The 19,011-nt window shown below is 51.2% G+C and overlaps 1 protein-coding gene across 2 annotated transcripts in view; it reads right to left on the bottom strand.

The window, feature by feature from the left end:
* Positions 1 to 19,011, bottom strand: part of lmtk2 (lemur tyrosine kinase 2) — a 131,173-nt gene that overhangs the window by 9,256 nt on the left and 102,906 nt on the right. For both annotated transcript variants that reach the window (XM_079519956.1, XM_079519957.1), the window contains 8 exons: positions 18,264 to 18,413; positions 14,691 to 17,708; positions 13,097 to 14,311; positions 12,192 to 12,546; positions 11,299 to 11,519; positions 10,781 to 10,916; positions 9,894 to 10,044; positions 4,509 to 4,745 (listed from right to left, as the gene is read on the bottom strand). In XM_079519956.1, the coding sequence (XP_079376082.1) occupies positions 4,509 to 4,745; positions 9,894 to 10,044; positions 10,781 to 10,916; positions 11,299 to 11,519; positions 12,192 to 12,546; positions 13,097 to 14,311; positions 14,691 to 17,708; positions 18,264 to 18,413 (5,483 nt within the window). The remainder of the gene's footprint in view (positions 1 to 4,508; positions 4,746 to 9,893; positions 10,045 to 10,780; positions 10,917 to 11,298; positions 11,520 to 12,191; positions 12,547 to 13,096; positions 14,312 to 14,690; positions 17,709 to 18,263; positions 18,414 to 19,011) is intronic.

Raw genomic sequence — 19,011 nt, 5'->3', positions numbered from 1 at the left:
ACGTGTAATAACGAGCGGCCATGTGTGTAAATAACCATGTGTAATAACGAGCGGCCATGTGTGTAAATAACCATGTGTAATAACGAGCGGCCATGTGTGTAAATAACCACGTGTAATAACGAGCGGCCATGTGTGTAAATAACCATGTGTAATACAGCGGCCATGTGTGTAAATAACCATGTGTAATAACGAGCGGCCATGTGTGTAAATAACCACGTGTAATAACGAGCGGCCATGTGTGTAAATAACCATGTGTAATAACGAGCGGCCATGTGTGTAAATAACCATGTGTAATAACGAGCGGCCATGTGTGTAAATAACCATGTGTAATAACGAGCGGCCATGTGTGTAAATAACCATGTGTAATAACGAGCGGCCATGTGTGTAAATAACCACGTGTAATAACGAGCGGCCATGTGTGTAAATAACCATGTGTAATAACGAGCGGCCATGTGTGTAAATAACCATGTGTAATAACGAGCGGCCATGTGTGTAAATAACCACGTGTAATAACGAGCGGCCATGTGTGTAAATAACCATGTGTAATAACGAGCGGCCATGTGTGTAAATAACCACGTGTAATAACGAGCGGCCATGTGTGTAAATAACCATGTGTAATAACGAGCGGCCATGTGTGTAAATAACCACGTGTAATAACGAGCGGCCATGTGTGTAAATAACCACGTGTAATAACGAGCGGCCATGTGTGTAAATAACCATGTGTAATAACGAGCGGCCATGTGTGTAAATAACCATGTGTAATAACGAGCGGCCATGTGTGTAAATAACCATGTGTAATAACGAGCGGCCATGTGTGTAAATAACCATGTGTAATAACGAGCGGCCATGTGTGTAAATAACCATGTGTAATAACGAGCGGCCATGTGTGTAAATAACCACGTGTAATAACGAGCGGCCATGTGTGTAAATAACCATGTGTAATAACGAGCGGCCATGTGTGTAAATAACCATGTGTAATAACGAGCGGCCATGTGTGTAAATAACCACGTGTAATAACGAGCGGCCATGTGTGTAAATAACCATGTGTAATAACGAGCGGCCATGTGTGTAAATAACCACGTGTAATAACGAGCGGCCATGTGTGTAAATAACCACTGTGTAATAACGAGCGGCCATGTGTGTAAATAACCACGTGTAATAACGAGCGGCCATGTGTGTAAATAACCACGTGTAATAACGAGCGGCCATGTGTGTAAATAACCATGTGTAATAACGAGCGGCCATGTGTGTAAATAACCATGTGTAATAACGAGCGGCCATGTGTGTAAATAACCACGTGTAATAACGAGCGGCCATGTGTGTAAATAACCATGTGTAATAACGAGCGGCCATGTGTGTAAATAACCACGTGTAATAACGAGCGGCCATGTGTGTAAATAACCACGTGTAATAACGAGCGGCCATGTGTGTAAATAACCATGTGTAATAACGAGCGGCCATGTGTGTAAATAACCACGTGTAATAACGAGCGGCCATGTGTGTAAATAACCATGTGTAATAACGAGCGGCCATGTGTGTAAATAACCACGTGTAATAACGAGCGGCCATGTGTGTAAATAACCATGTGTAATAACGAGCGGCCATGTGTGTAAATAACCATGTGTAATAACGAGCGGCCATGTGTGTAAATAACCACGTGTAATAACGAGCGGCCATGTGTGTAAATAACCACGTGTAATAACGAGCGGCCATGTGTGTAAATAACCACGTGTAATAACGAGCGGCCATGTGTGTAAATAACCACGTGTAATAACGAGCGGCCATGTGTGTAAATAACCATGTGTAATAACGAGCGGCCATGTGTGTAAATAACCACGTGTAATAACGAGCGGCCATGTGTGTAAATAACCACGTGTAATAACGAGCGGCCATGTGTGTAAATAACCACGTGTAATAACGAGCGGCCATGTGTGTAAATAACCACGTGTAATAACGAGCGGCCATGTGTGTAAATAACCACGTGTAATAACGAGCGGCCATGTGTGTAAATAACCATGTGTAATAACGAGCGGCCATGTGTGTAAATAACCATGTGTAATAACGAGCGGCCATGTGTGTAAATAACCACGTGTAATAACGAGCGGCCATGTGTGTAAATAACCACGTGTAATAACGAGCGGCCATGTGTGTAAATAACCACGTGTAATAACGAGCGGCCATGTGTGTAAATAACCATGTGTAATAACGAGCGGCCATGTGTGTAAATAACCATGTGTAATAACGAGCGGCCATGTGTGTAAATAACCATGTGTAATAACGAGCGGCCATGTGTGTAAATAACCACGTGTAATAACGAGCGGCCATGTGTGTAAATAACCATGTGTAATAACGAGCGGCCATGTGTGTAAATAACCACGTGTAATAACGAGCGGCCATGTGTGTAAATAACCATGTGTAATAACGAGCGGCCATGTGTGTAAATAACCATGTGTAATAACGAGCGGCCATGTGTGTAAATAACCATGTGTAATAACGAGCGGCCATGTGTGTAAATAACCACGTGTAATAACGAGCGGCCATGTGTGTAAATAACCATGTGTAATAACGAGCGGCCATGTGTGTAAATAACCATGTGTAATAACGAGCGGCCATGTGTGTAAATAACCATGTGTAATAACGAGCGGCCATGTGTGTAAATAACCACGTGTAATAACGAGCGGCCATGTGTGTAAATAACCATGTGTAATAACGAGCGGCCATGTGTGTAAATAACCATGTGTAATAACGAGCGGCCATGTGTGTAAATAACCATGTGTAATAACGAGCGGCCATGTGTGTAAATAACCACGTGTAATAACGAGCGGCCATGTGTGTAAATAACCACGTGTAATAACGAGCGGCCATGTGTGTAAATAACCATGTGTAATAACGAGCGGCCATGTGTGTAAATAACCATGTGTAATAACGAGCGGCCATGTGTGTAAATAACCACGTGTAATAACGAGCGGCCATGTGTGTAAATAACCATGTGTAATAACGAGCGGCCATGTGTGTAAATAACCATGTGTAATAACGAGCGGCCATGTGTGTAAATAACCACGTGTAATAACGAGCGGCCATGTGTGTAAATAACCATGTGTAATAACGAGCGGCCATGTGTGTAAATAACCATGTGTAATAACGAGCGGCCATGTGTGTAAATAACCATGTGTAATAACGAGCGGCCATGTGTGTAAATAACCATGTGTAATAACGAGCGGCCATGTGTGTAAATAACCATGTGTAATAACGAGCGGCCATGTGTGTAAATAACCACGTGTAATAACGAGCGGCCATGTGTGTAAATAACCACGTGTAATAACGAGCGGCCATGTGTGTAAATAACCACGTGTAATAACGAGCGGCCATGTGTGTAAATAACCATGTGTAATAACGAGCGGCCATGTGTGTAAATAACCATGTGTAATAACGAGCGGCCATGTGTGTAAATAACCACGTGTAATAACGAGCGGCCATGTGTGTAAATAACCATGTGTAATAACGAGCGGCCATGTGTGTAAATAACCACGTGTAATAACGAGCGGCCATGTGTGTAAATAACCACGTGTAATAACGAGCGGCCATGTGTGTAAATAACCATGTGTAATAACGAGCGGCCATGTGTGTAAATAACCACGTGTAATAACGAGCGGCCATGTGTGTAAATAACCACGTGTAATAACGAGCGGCCATGTGTGTAAATAACCATGTGTAATAACGAGCGGCCATGTGTGCGTGGAAGATAGCCGATCTGCATGAGTAATAGAGCGTCGCAGTCCCGCCCCCTACCAGGGCCCAGGAAATGATTCCCCGTTCATTTTCCTCATAGACTTTTCAAAAAGTATTTATTTAAAGACCTTTTAAGTCTCGTACGAAGCCCAACTCGAGTTGTGAGAAATCATGACAACAAACACAATTTTTTGGGCCGAACAAAGAATTAGAAAGAAGAAAAAAACGGAAGGTTACAAAACCTTTTTTGTTGTTTTTCTTCTTTGTAATTATTTGTTTGGTCCAAAATATTGTGTTTATCGCCATGATTTGTCACAACTTGAGTTGGCTTGGTCCGCGGCGTAACCGTCTTTAAATAAATACTTTTTGAAATGTCTATGGGAAAAATGCATTGGGAATCATTTCCTGGGCCTGGCGTCGTCATGAAAGGGGGCGGGACTGCGACGCTCTATAGAGCGTCGCAGTCCCGCCCCCTACCATGGCCCAGGAAATTATTCTCCGTTCATTTTCCTCATAGACATTTCAGAAAGTATTTATTTAAAGACGTTTACGCCGCGGACAAAGCCAACTCGAGTCGTGACAAATTATGACAACAAACAAAAAATTTTGGGCCGAACAAATAATTAGAAAGAAGACAAAAACTACGGCTACGGCCCTGCTAGCGCCTGCTAGCGCCTGCTACGGCCCTGCTAGCGCCTGCTATGGCCCTGCTAGCGCCTGCTACGGCCCTGCATTTTGATGAATTCCCCTTAAAAAAAAAAAGGTGTTAACTAACTCACCGCCCTGTTCGATGTCGGAGTCGGTGAGGTGGGTGATGGAGAAGGAGGCGATGTTGGCTGGAGAGATGGAGAAGCGGGAGTAGTTGGAGGCGGCGCTGGTCCAGCTAGGCTCCGAGGAGGCGGGAGATGACCCCGTGACCTTGGAGGACCCCCCTCCCGAGAGGTCAGAGGTCACCTTGGACAGGAAGGAGGAGGGGTCCGGCGACGAGAAGTCGTCGTCCCACTCGAAACCTCCGCCTGTTGGGAAGAGTTTTTTCAACCGATGAGAAAACACCAAACGCAACGCAAATTTAGTTTAGCCCTATTTTGTCAGTTGAAATAGTTTTAGTCTAGACTTAGTCGACTAAATATCAAAATCTTTCAGTCTTAAGGGCCTTTCAAATGTGAAGCGATATAACGCCTATAGTTCATTTTCAATGAGACCTGCGTTTTTGCGCGGAGCAGCACTGGGGAGCAGTCAGAGCACTGGCGAGCAGTCGGAGCACTGGGGAGCAGTCAGAGCACTGGCGAGCAGTCAGAGCACTGGGGAGCAGTCAGAGCACTGGGGAGCAGTCAGAGCACTGGGGAGCAGTCAGAGCACTGGGGAGCAGTCAGAGCACTGGGGAGCAGTCAGAGCACTGGGGAGCAGTCGGAGCACTGGGGAGCAGTCGGAGCACTGGGGAGCAGTCAGAGCACTGGGGAGCAGTCAGAGCACTGGCGAGCAGTCAGAGCACTGGCGAGCAGTCAGAGCACTGGGGAGCAGTCAGAGCACTGGGGAGCAGTCAGAGCACTGGGGAGCAGTCAGAGCAGTCAGAGCACTGGGGAGCAGTCAGAGCACTGGGGAGCAGTCAGAGCACTGGGGAGCAGTCAGAGCACTGGGGAGCAGTCAGAGCACTGGGGAGCAGTCAGAGCACTGGGGAGCAGTCAGAGCACTGGGGAGCAGTCGGAGCACTGGGGAGCAGTCGGAGCACTGGGGAGCAGTCGGAGCACTGGGGAGCAGTCAGAGCACTGGAGCAGTCAGAGCACTGGGGAGCAGTCAGAGCACTGGGGAGCAGTCAGAGCACAGCACTGGGGAGCAGTCGGAGCACTGGGGAGCAGTCAGAGCACTGGGGAGCAGTCGGAGCACTGGGGAGCAGTCAGAGCACTGGGGAGCAGTCAGAGCACAGCACTGGGGAGCAGTCGGAGCACTGGGGAGCAGTCAGAGCACTGGGGAGCAGTCGGAGCACTGGGGAGCAGTCGCGGTGCGACAACGCAAGCGTATTTACGTGAGCGCGGTCACGTGAATTTGTTGCGCGCGTGCTCGTGTCGTGCACACGCCCCGCGACTCACCAGACCTGGATTCGGTTTAGCCTTTTTTTTTTACGCTTGCGTTGTTGCGCCCCTCTGGAGCAGACCTGGAGCAGACCTGTCGTTGATCCAGACCTGGAGGAGACCTGGAGGAGACCTGTCGTTGATCCAGACCTGGAGCAGACCTGTCGTTGATCCAGACCTGGAGCAGACCTGTCGTTGATCCAGACCTGGAGCAGACCTGTCGTTGATCCAGACCTGGAGCAGACCTGTCGTTGATCCAGACCTGGAGCAGACCTGTCGTTGATCCGGACCTGGAGCAGACCTGTCGTTGATCCGGACCTGGAGCAGACCTGTCGTTGATCCAGACCTGGAGCAGACCTGTCGTTGATCCAGACCTGGAGCAGACCTGTCGTTGGTCCAGACCTGGAGCAGACCTGTCGTTGATCCAGACCTGGAGCAGACCTGTCGTTGATCCAGACCTGGAGCAGACCTGTCGTTGATCCAGACCTGGAGCAGACCTGTCGTTGATCCAGACCTGGAGCAGACCTGTCGTTGATCCAGACCTGGAGCAGACCTGTCGTTGATCCAGACCTGGAGCAGACCTGTCGTTGGTCCAGACCTGGAGCAGACCTGTCGTTGATCCAGACCTGGAGCAGACCTGTCGTTGATCCAGGCCTGGAGCAGACCTGTCGTTGATCCAGACCTGGAGCAGACCTGTCGTTGATCCAGACCTGGAGCAGACCTGTCGTTGATCCAGACCTGGAGCAGACCTGTCGTTGATCCAGGCAACAACGCCTGCGTTCCTCGCTTCACATGTGAAAGGCCCTTTAGTCAACAACATGAACACTGCTACAGAAGTACAGATAAGGAGCCTGACACCAAGACGGGAGGTTTTGGTCCAATCCAGATTTCTTTTAGAGTCGTAGACCTCCGATTACTGACATACTGACCTTTTTTTTGTAAAAAAAAACGTGCAAAATCTTGAAATGAATTAGAAGAACAGAGACAGTGAAGTGAGGGAGAAGAGTCGGGGAGTAACATGCAGCCAAAGGTCGGCCGCCCGGCCCGGGGATCGAACCGGGGACTCCCCGTTCACTATCAGCCTAATGTGGTACGACTTGGCGATCGGCGACCCGAGATTAGATTTGATTAAAGTCTCTATTTGAAAACATTTCACTTGTATAAAGAAAAACAATTAAATAAAAAATTAGGGCTGTCGAAAGATGAAAGATTTTAACCAGATTGATCAAAAAAAACGGAGTGGCTCTGTCACGACCACAACTCACCTGCTTGAAGCACCGTACCTGATACGAGAAGTCGGTTAAGATACGACAAGATAACAGATTAAACACATGTTTAATGAATCGTCTTGAGTTAAAGCAATAAGCAATAATATGTCAAGATTTGAATTACTTTTTTTTTATTTAGACAGCCAGCAATGAGTAAAACACTCCCCACAATCTGCATTCAAAGATTTTTCTAGAAGCTTTGTCATTGGTCGAAAACAAACCCCGGTCGAAATTACTAACCAATCAGGACAGTTAGACACAGTTGGACACAATTAGACAGGCAAATCGACCAATGACAAAGCTTCTAGGAAAATCTTTGAATGCAGATTGCGTCTCATAGATGTGTCACAGAGACTACTGTTTTTTGTGGGAGTGTTTTACTCATTGCTGGCGGTCTGAATACGAAGAAAATATAAGGTAATTGAAAATGTGACATATTATTGCTTATAGCATCTGTAATGCAGTGTGTGTGGAGGCGTGTGCGTGTAATGCAGTGTGTGTGGTGGCGTGTGTGTAATGCAGTGTGTGTGGAGGCGTGTGCGTGTGTAATGCAGTGTGTGTGGAGGCGTGTGTGTAATGCAGTGTGTGTGGAGGCGTGTGTGTGTGTAATGCAGTGTGTGTGGAGGCGTGTGTGTGTGTAATGCAGTGTGTGTGGAGGCGTGTGCGTGTGTAATGCAGTGTGTGTGGAGGCGTGTGTGTGTGTAATGCAGTGTGTGTGGAGGCGTGTGCGTGTGTAATGCAGTGTGTGGAGGCGTGTGCGTGTGTAATGCAGTGTGTGTGGAGGCGTGTGTGTGTGTAATGCAGTGTGTGTGGAGGCGTGTGCGTGTGTAATGCAGTGTGTGTGGAGGCGTGTGCGTGTGTAATGCAGTGTGTGTGGAGGCGTGTGCGTGTGTAATGCAGTGTGTGTGGAGGCGTGTGCGTGTGTAATGCAGTGTGTGTGGAGGCGTGTGCGTGCGGTAAGTACCTTATAGCATCTGTAATGCAGTGTGTGTGGAGGCGTGTGCGTGTGTAATGCAGTGTGTGTGAAGGCGTGTGTGTGTGTAATGCAGTGTGTGTGGAGGCGTGTGCGTGTGTAATGCAGTGTGTGTGAAGGCGTGTGTGTGTGTAATGCAGTGTGTGTGGAGGCGTGTGCGTGTGTAATGCAGTGTGTGTGGAGGCGTGTGTGTGTGTAATGCAGTGTGTGTGGAGGCGTGTGCGTGTGTAATGCAGTGTGTGGAGGCGTGTGCGTGTGTAATGCAGTGTGTGTGGAGGCGTGTGCGTGTGTAATGCAGTGTGTGGAGGCGTGTGCGTGTGTAATGCAGTGTGTGGAGGCGTGTGCGTGTGTAATGCAGTGTGTGGAGGCGTGTGCGTGTGCAATGCAGTGTGTGTGGAGGCGTGTGTGTGTGTAATGCAGTGTGTGTGGAGGCGTGTGCGTGTGTAATGCAGTGTGTGTGGAGGCGTGTGCGTGTGTAATGCAGTGTGTGTGGAGGCGTGTGCGTGTGTAATGCAGTGTGTGGAGGCGTGTGCGTGTGTAATGCAGTGTGTGTGGAGGCGTGTGCGTGTGTAATGCAGTGTGTGGAGGCGTGTGCGTGTGCAATGCAGTGTGTGGAGGCGTGTGCGTGTGCAATGCAGTGTGTGTGGAGGCGTGTGTGTAATGCAGTGTGTGTGGAGGCGTGTGCGTGTGCAATGCAGTGTGTGTGGAGGCGCGTGCGTGCATCTGTAATGCAGTGTGTGTGGAGGCGTGTGTGTGCGGTAATGCAGTGTGTGTGGAGGCGTGTGCGTGCATCTGTAATGCAGTGTGTGTGGAGGCGTGTGTGTGCGGTAATGCAGTGTGTGTGAAGGCGTGTGCGTGCATCTGTAATGCAGTGTGTGTGGAGGCGTGTGCGTGTGTAATGCAGTGTGTGTGAAGGCGTGTGCGTGCATCTGTAATGCAGTGTGTGTGGAGGCGTGTGCGTGTGTAATGCAGTGTGTGTGGAGGCGTGTGCGTGCGGTAATGCAGTGTGTGTGGAGGCGTGTGTGTGCGGTAATGCAGTGTGTGTGAAGGCGTGTGCGTGCATCTGTAATGCAGTGTGTGTGAAGGCGTGTGCGTGTGTAATGCAGTGTGTGTGGAGGCGTGTGCGTGTGTAATGCAGTGTGTGTGGAGGCGTGTGCGTGCATCTGTAATGCAGTGTGTGTGGAGGCGTGTGCGTGTGTAATGCAGTGTGTGTGGAGGCGTGTGCGTGTGTAATGCAGTGTGTGTGGAGGCGTGTGCGTGTGTAATGCAGTGTGTGTGAAGGCGTGTGCGTGCATCTGTAATGCAGTGTGTGTGGAGGCGTGTGCGTGTGTAATGCAGTGTGTGTGGAGGCGTGTGCGTGTGTAATGCAGTGTGTGTGGAGGCGTGTGCGTGTGTAATGCAGTGTGTGTGGAGGCGTGTGCGTGTGTAATGCAGTGTGTGTGGAGGCGTGTGCGTGCATCTGTAATGCAGTGTGTGTGGAGGCGTGTGCGTGTGTAATGCAGTGTGTGTGGAGGCGTGTGCGTGTGTAATGCAGTGTGTGTGGAGGCGTGTGCGTGTGTAATGCAGTGTGTGTGAAGGCGTGTGCGTGTGTAATGCAGTGTGTGTGGAGGCGTGTGCGTGTGTAATGCAGTGTGTGTGGAGGCGTGTGCGTGTGTAATGCAGTGTGTGTGGAGGCGTGTGCGTGTGTAATGCAGTGTGTGTGGAGGCGTGTGCGTGTGTAATGCAGTGTGTGTGGAGGCGTGTGCGTGTGTAATGCAGTGTGTGTGGAGGCGTGTGCGTGTGTAATGCAGTGTGTGTGGAGGCGTGTGCGTGTGTAATGCAGTGTGTGTGGAGGCGTGTGCGTGCGGTAAGTACCTTCCTCGTCGGTGGAGCTCTCAGAGTTGTGGAACCGGCTCAGGTAGCCGGTGGAACCGGCGCCACCGGCGGCGGGCCCAGGGCTGAACTCTGACCCCTGGCTGTTGGGGGCGGTGCCGTGCTCCTCTCCCAGCTCCTTGGTGGGGGTCTCCTGCAAAGCAGCACAACACGGCGCCAGTTCAGCTCAACCGTACACTAATATCATATCCGTTCTGGCAGCAAGCTTGGTAGCGTGGTAGTCACTAGACTCCCTAACACACACCTCCTGGTCACGCTGCCGCCAGTATTTTTCCAAACAACTAGTTTTTTGTGGCCGTGGTGGTAAGAGACTCACCGCTTCACCCAAACATCTCTGTTTTTTACTAACCACCGTTTCGGAGGTCCCCTTATCACCTAAAACTGGACTGGACTATGAATGCAGGACTTTAAAATACAGTAGTGTGGGGCACGGTGGCACAGTTGGTAGTGCTGTCGCCTCACAGCTAGAAGGTCCTGGGTTCGATTCCCGCTCGGGGTAGGTACCCTCACAAAAAACATGCAGTAATCCTGGTCTCTAAACTGCCTCCCCCTGGCCAGCCGGGGCGCCTGATGGAGGGGAAAGGAACTGGTTGGAATAACGTGGTCCATGCGCTACGTCCAACCAGGGGAACTCCCCCCTGTCAGGTGTAAAGGAGCAACTTGGACACTCAGGCATGAAGGAAGCATGAGTTCAAGTCCGTTGCTCTCCCCATGTCCCCCATATATGGGGACTAGGTTGGCAGAGGGTGTGTAGAGCCCAGGATCACATTAGATAATTGACACAGGGGTGAAAAATGGGTTACACAAATCGTGGGATAAAAATTATTAAAAAAAAAAAAAAAAAAAAAAGAAGAAAGTAGAGTGTGTACCTGGTCAAACAGGTAGACGGTGACATCATCAAAGAAGGACACAGCTCTCCTGTCAGCGGCAGCAGAGTCGTTGCATCCCGCTGCTGGGGAGGACGATGACGTCACAGCGGGGGTCTCGTCCGTTGTGAGGTCAAGGCTGGGGAGGGGGGAGGGGGGGTCCAAGGTTATTAGAGTTTGCAGAAACTAACAAATACTGAAATTTAAACAATTTCATTGAATTTCATTGAAATTGAAATTGAAATTGTGGCGCAAATCTTTGAATATAATACTTTCACAGCAAACGTTTTTAACTCATATCTTTGCTTGTGGGGGGTCCCTGGAACAACATATTTTCAGATGGGGGTCCGTGGCCAACTACAGATAATTCTGAGGGTCCTTGACATGAAAAAGGTTGAGCACCACTGACATAGAAACATAGGTTTGTCAGAAAACTGTCAGGATTTAGAACGCGTTTTGTAGAATCGTCCTCAGGTCTAAATGGGTTTTTAAACTAAAACTAAAATGAATGAATCCCAGACCTGGTGTTGGGGGTCTTCAGCAGGCTCTTGAGGTTCTTGGCGGCCGTGTCGTCGGACACGATGAGCGGGACGGGGTGCACGGTGTGGTCGTCATCGCTGTCCTCCTCGCTGGAGGAGCTGCGTGTGACGCGGTAGTGACGCATGTCCTCGTCAGAGTCCTCCTCGTCGCTCAGCACGTCCTCCTCGTCAGCCTCCATGCCGTCCTCCTGGCCTCCGTACGGCTGCCGGGGGAGAGAGCACCGATGAGAAATGATAAGTCGACGATTCATTTGTCATAGAAAATAATAGCGATTGCGATTAACGCATTCAGGACGGGAACCCCTTTAGGTTTTAACATTATGTTATGCTTTAGCTATTGAAAAATAGCAGATCTACAAGTTCGAGCTACGAGCTTGTAGATCTGCTATTTTTGAATAATTGTGAAAGTGTGGTGAAAATCTTTGAATATATATATTCTTTCAGAGCGAACGTTTTTAGCTCAAATCTTTGCTTCTGGGTGGGTTCCTGGAATAACATATTTTCAGATGGGGGTCGGTGGCCAATTACATATCATTTTTGGGGTCCTTGACATGAAATATTGAGCACCATTGATACAGAAACATGAGGTATTTCAGAAAACTGTCATGACATTTTTTAAATTTCGACATCAGGCTAATTAATGGAACTAGGGAACTATGGGCTAGGTTAATGGAACATTGGAACTTGAACTTGAATCGGAGCTTACAACGCGTCACACGTTGTAAGTTTGAATCGGAGCTTACAACGTGTCACACGTTGCAAGTTTTGTAGACCTGCTATTTTTGGGGGAAATCTTTGACAATGTATGTATGAACATTTTTCAACATAGAGACGATTAATTATCTCAGATAATTGTGATTGTGTAATAATTGTACCTGTCCGTCCAGGCCAGAGGAGGGGGAGGAGGGGCAGGGCGCCTCCCTCCTGGTCCCCAGGAGGTAACGTCCTTCCACATCAGGCTCCTTGATGGTCTTGGGCCCGTCGCTGCTGCTGCTGCTGGCGTAGGTCCGCGTTAGCTTGGCGTGCAGCGCGGTGCCACCGCTCTCCGCTGAGGTAGGAGGAGGAGGAGGAGGAGGATGTGAGGGAGAAGGAGGAGGAGGAGGAAGAGGAGGTGCTGCAGGAGGAGGAGGAGGAGGCGAGGAGGAGGAGGAGGAGGCGGTTTCCACCACTACATTCTCTGATGAAGACGACGATGACGGTGGTTCACCTCCAGACTGCTCCGAGTAGGACCTGGACGTCACAGGGATGGATGGTTATTATAGTTAACGGAAACGAAAATACTGAAAACTGAAATTGAAAAAAACATTTCTGTTAACTGGAGAAAAAAAACTATATAAAAAAAAAAAGAGAAACTGTATTTTACGTGTTTACAAAACCAACTAAAACAAACTGAAATTATGGACAAAATACTGTTTGTTTTCCTTTTTCTCGTTGACAGTAACTGAATATTTTTTTTTGAAATGGTATCTTTTGTTGCGTTTCTATTACACAATAGGCCTACTTACCTTTTTGAATTCTTCACTATAAAATAACTTGTAAAATAAAATAAGTATGAAAATAACGAAAACAAATACAAACTGAGATAAAACTAAGCGTTTTCACAAATATAAAAAAACCAAAGAAACTTGTCAAAACTAACTAAAACTAAACTATAATGAAAACATTACAACCTTGGGGCCATTATGGATTTTAGTGAGAGGAATAATGACGGTTATCACGATTATTTCATTACGTGGTCAATAGTAAAATACCGGTAAATAATTAGCAGTTCCATCCATACCTGAAGTCTGGGTAGAAGTCCAGTTTGTCCGTCTCTTGGTCACACGCGTCCGGCTGCTCCTTGTGACCGTTGTGGCCAGCGGTCGAATCCAGCTGTGACACAACTCTCCCATGGTGAGGAACGCCCGTCTCCGCTCCGTCAGCCAGCGGAGGAACGCCCCCGTCGGCGTTCAGAACGGCGTCCGTCTCCTCCACGTCGGCCAGCGGCTCGGCCGCTATCCGCGGTTCTTCCCGCTCGGCGCCGGAGGGACCCGAGTCCACGTCCACGTCTCTGGAAGACTCTACCTGAACCGTTGGACCGACGGCGCCGGGCGGCGCGCTGCCCACCCCGCGGGTCGAGCTGGGTTCCGGCCGCCAGGAGCCCTCCTCGGAGGAACCCAGCGAGGCCACGTTCGTCTCGTCGCCGGGCTTCTTCTCCAGCTCCGATTCGTTGTCCGAGAAGTACGCAGAGTCTCTGTAGTTCCCTCCCATGAAGGGTTCCGCAGGCTCCCCTGCCCCGCCCCCGGGGCCCGGAGCTAGCGCCTCCGGCTGCCGGTCTTCACCGCTCTCCTCGTCCTCAGCCTCCGCTACGATATCTAATTCAGCTTCCCGTACGATATCTAATTCAGCTTCCCGTACGATATCTAATTCAGCTTCCCGTACGATATCTAATTCAGCTTCCCGTACGATATCCAATTCAGCTTCCCGTACGATATCTAATTCAGCTTCCCGTACGATATCTAATTCGGAGATCACAAGTTCATTCTCCACCTCGGAGATCACGATTTCCGGGGCAACCAGCGACGTCGGTTCGACGACTGCGGGTTCTTTCGTCTCTGCTTCCTCCTCCTCGTCATCCTCCTCCTCTGCGACGCTCATGCCGTTCTCTCCCGTGGGGGAGTGGCCTCTGGCTCCGTTCTCTCCCGTGGGGGAGTGGTCTCTGGCTCCGTTCTCTCCCGTGGGGGAGTGGTCTCTGGCTCCGTTCTCTCCTGTGGGGGAGTGGTCTCTGGCTCCGTTCTCTCCCGTGGGGGAGTGGTCTCTGGCTCCGTTCTCTCCCAGCGGGGGGTGGTCGTCTCCGGCGATGGCGACGACTGCGGGTCCCGAGTTCCACTCGGGGGACTCGAGGTTCTCCGTCTCGTAGCCGCTGTCCGCCACCTTGTTGCACGGAGGCTGGAGTTTGTGAGGAGCTACCGGAGTCATGATCAGCTGGTCGTCGGGGCCCACCACGTCTCCCAGCCTGTGGAGGAGAGGCCCCGCACAATTATTACACCATCGCAATTAGTCCAGATAATCGCAAATAATCGGCAATCATTTCCATGTTGGAAAATGTCCATACACTTTCAAAAATACTAGAAATAGCAATACATACTACACACTTACAACATGTGACGTGTTGTAAGCTTGTAGATCAACTATTTCCGCTAGTTTGTAAAATGTTTGAAAGAAAAAAGTATTAATTGTCACATCTGCAATTTGTGACTACGAAGCCTAAAAGTGTGAAACAGAAATACAAATGGTAACATTCCAACATTAAATGCAAAAAAACAAAAACACAAGTTATCTGTTTGACAATGAATCGTCAACTTAAATGAAACGTGTAGTGGTGACAGCCCTACCTGTGGATGTCCAGGGACTCCATGGAGTCTTGGACTGCGTCTCCCAGCCTGGGGCTCTCCTCTAGGGAGTCCATGGAGTCTTGGACTGCGTCTCCCAGCCTGGGGCTCTCCTCTAGGGACTCCATGGAGTCTTGGACTGCGTCTCCCAGCCTGGGGCTCTCCTCTAGGGACTCCATGGAGTCTTGGACTGCGTCTCCCAGCCTGGGGCTCTCCTCTAGGGACTCCATGGAGTCTTGGACTGCGTCTCCCAGCTTGGGGCTCTCCTCTAGGGAGTCCATGGAGTCGGGCGTCTGGGCTGAGTCGTCCACCGTGGGCAGGCTGTCGTCCAGGAGGCTGTCCTGGCTGAGGTGGTCCATGGACGGTCCAGAGACCAGCACACTGTCCTCCAAGAGGCTGTCCTGGCTGAGGTGGTCCATGGACGGTCCAGAGACCAGCACACTGTCCTGGCTGAGGTGGTCCATCGACGGTCCAGAGACCAGCACACTGTCCTGGCTGAGGTGGTCCATGGACGGTCCAGAGACCAGCACACTGTCCTGGCTGAGGTGGTCCATCGACGGTCCAGAGACCAGCACACTGTCCTGGCTGAGGTGGTCCATGGACGGTCCAGAGACCAGCACACTGTCCTGGCTGAGGTGGTCCATGGACGGTCCAGAGACCAGCACACTGTCCTGGCTGAGGTGGTCCATGGACGGTCCAGAGACCAGCACACTGTCCTGGCTGAGGTGGTCCATGGACAGCCCCGAGACCAGCACACTGTCCTGGCTGAGGTGGTCCATGGACAGTCCAGAGACCAGCACACTGTCCTGGCTGAGGTGGTCCATGGACAGTCCAGAGACCAGCACACTGTCCTCCTGGCTGAGGTGGCCCAAGGACGTCACCGAGACCAGCACACTGTCCTGGCTGATCAGGTCCATGGACAGCCCTGAGACCAGCACACTGTCCTGGCTGAGGTGGTCTATGGACGGCCCCGAGACCAGCACACTGTCCTGGCTGAGGTGGTCCATGGACAGCCCAGAGACCAGCTGGCTGTCCTCCTGGCTGATCAGGTCCATGGACGGTCCCAAGACCAGCAGGGACGATGATGTTGATGTGACGTCCCCGAAGGTCTCCTCCTCCTCCTTCTCCTCGTGGTCTTCGGACAGAGCGGGTTTGAGCGCGTCCTCCGCGTCCTTGATGAGCTCGCTCAGCAGGTCGTCGCTCTTTATCGTCAGCAGGCCTTCTTCGCCGTGGCCGTTGTCATGGGGAGGGAACGACGCGGGGACGACTTTCAATTCGCCCGGATCCTCCTCCTCGTCCTCGATTCCTACTACTACTACCGCTGCTGCTGCTTCTACGGGCAGAAGAACGCCGTCGTCCTGCCGCGAGGTTTCCAGGTCGACGTCGTCGTCAAGGCTGGCGGTTTTGGCATCCGTGCACAGAGAGTCTGTCGTGGCACTTTGAGAGAGCGTGGGGGGAACCTCGGTTCTCTCCGAGACGGAGTCGAACGCGGAGTCGATGCCCGTGTCGGAGGAATGCGACGGGGCCACGTCGAAGTCGTCATCATCGGCGAACGAACCGTTCTTATCCGGCAGCTGGCCGCCGCTGCTGGTCGAGACGTCGTCCTCCGCAACGACCGTGATGGAAGGCACCGGCGATTGGTTTCCGAGGGGCTGATAGAAATCCCCCGGTCCGGGACTTGTTGGCAAGTCCAACAGGTCTTGTGGTGTCGGGGACGGGCTAAGCGCTATGGGTTTCAGACGGGACATCTCTGGCGTGCTGCCGAAGCTGTTCAAGGACTCCAGGTTGTCCCAGGAGCTCATCCTGAAGCTCTCCTCGGGCATGTGAGCCATGCCCGGCGAGAGGAAGCTCTGCTGCGGGCTCACGCTTTTCCCCGACAAGCCCGAGTGCTCCCTCATCAGGCTGCGGTCCGTGAGGAACGCAAAGTTCCCCGTCAGCTTGTCGCTGCTCAGGAGACCCGCCGCGTCCACGCCCCCCTCCTCCTCCTCCTCCTCCCCCTCCTTCTCCGGATAGTCCTGCAGGCGAGGCGCGCCCGGACGCACCACATCCCCTAAAAAAGAATCGTCCCCCAGAATGTCGTCCGTGTTGACCTCCTGGGCCAGAGGGGCTTTGCTGTGGCTGTGAAAGGGGTTGGTCCCGTTGCGTTCGGGGAGCTCCATGAAGCCTCGTCTCCAGGAGGGAGACTCCTCCTCGGGCTTGGACCCGCCGCCGCCCTCCTCGGTGAAGATGTTGGTGTGGTAGGGGCTGTCGTTCTCCAGGGAGGACCAGACGTGGCTGTCCGGCAGGTACGAGTCCTTGGAGTCGATGCTCTGGTGGAAGAAGTCGGCGTCGGTGCTCGACTCGTCCAGGCGCACGTCCTGGAGGACCACGAACTCCTGCCTGGCCGACGACAACGCGTCCGCGTCCGACCTCCTCCTGTTAGCGTTGGCGCCGCCCGCCCCCTCCCCTTGCTCCTCCAGCTGGATGTAATACTCGCTCCCGCCGGCGGGGGGCTTCTGCGCGTCGAACACGGGCAGGACGCCGGGTATCCCCGAAGGCGCGCTGCTGCTGATGTCCCCTATTCTGTCCGCGCCGGAGGCCGTGTCCGGGAAGTGTGCCTGGATGTCCTCGGTGGACGCGGGGAAGAACATGCTGTGGTAGTTGAGCGTGGTGTCCATGCCCGGGCGATGCCCGCTGCCGCCGTGGGCGTGGCTGCCGTCGTAGTGGTCGTGCTTGGCCGCCTCCCACACGTACTCGAAGCTGAGGCCGCGGCTGGTCTCGGTGACGGTCAGCACCTCGTCGATCTCCTGGCGCAGCGCGTCCTCGGCGAACTGCTCCAGGATGGGGTAGGAGGAGGAGTGCGTGACGGTGTTGGCCTGCGCCCGGGCCGCCGGGTTGGGCTTCAGGGCGTCCCAGCGCAGCTGGAAGTCCTCCTCCATGTCCTTCTGGCCCTGCATGCGCAGGTAGGTGAGCAGCCGGTGGACCTCCTCCGCCGTGGCGCGCTTGTCCGCAGACAGCCAGCAGAACTGCAGCACCTCGTACCTGAGGGGGGGGACAACGGGGGGACATGGGTATGGATCAAAAAGGGCTTTATGTTGACAATACATTTTATAAACAAATAGCAATTTAATTGTGTTTTTTAGCATTCGACATTGGAATGTGAATAAAATAATAATAATTTCTGTTTGGTTAAATTGCACAGGGCAGATATGTCAATCTATTTGTACCCCAGGCATTTAAAAGGAACCAGGCGGCAATTTGCAACATGGTTTTATATTGGCCTACACAGGGCTACAGTACCAATTAGGCTGAAGAAACTGCAAATAATAGCCGCGCCAGAACCAAAATAGGCTGAAGAACATGCAATTTTGACAGGGCATTAAACAATATTAAAAGATATATTTAAATATAAAAAATATATGCTTTATAAATAAACTTTGATTTGATTTGATAAAAGAATCAGTCGTGGCAACTGAGAGAACTTTGATCCATGCATGTGGATGGCTGCAGGTCAACGTGTCCTTACAGCAGACTAATCACTTCACAAGATGAACACATGTCATGTGCATCCTGGGAAGTGTAGTTTTCTCCCCTCACCATCGGTCGGAGTAGGGCAGCTCCAGCTGCGGTTTGAAGGGCTTGATTTGCTGCTCGCGGATGACGTGGTTGAGCACCTCGCGGTCAGACAGGTGCGTGTAGGGCTGGGCTGCGTTCTCAAACAGCTCCCACAGGGTGACGCCCAGGGCCCTGAGGAGACACACACACAGCAGAGGGATCCGTTAGGATATTCAGATTCCCTCCTAATAATCAATTAAAACAATTACATGGACTAGAAGATCTCGCTCTAGTGCCACAGGAAAAAAAAAACATGGATGTGGAAGTGTGGGCGGCGGTGGCTCAGATGTAGAGTGGCCGGATGGTAACGTCAAGGTTGCCAGTTCGAACCCGGGCTCCCCCAAAGTTAGTGTCGAAGTGTCCTTGAGCAAGACACTGAACCCCTGATAAGCCTATCTCACAGAATTTCCCCGCCCCCCTAAATACGCCCCCTTTCGGGGTTAGTGGTGATAGCGTGACGTCACTCCATAGACGCTACATGTTAAAAGAGGTTATTTAAGAAGTCTACAACTTTTGTTTTCTCAAGGTAAGGTTTGTTCTATCTGCTCGACCTGATTTACCATCTTGTTTGCTTCATAATAATATTGGTCTGTCACATTTTTACATTAGAAAATGTACTTAGATTCTCCAGAGAAAAAAACGTGTAAATGCCCATGTTAAAGTCACCACTATTTACCGGAAGTGGGCGTGAAAAACGGGCTGTGAGATAGGCCTATTGCTCCCGATGTGC

The sequence above is a fragment of the Electrona antarctica genome (assembly GCF_951216825.1).
Source record: "Electrona antarctica genome assembly, chromosome: 14".
In the NCBI taxonomy this organism is placed as follows: Eukaryota; Metazoa; Chordata; class Actinopteri; order Myctophiformes; family Myctophidae; genus Electrona; species Electrona antarctica.
Note: the sequence above shows the minus strand (reverse complement) of the source record. Positions and strands in the feature narration are given on the sequence as shown.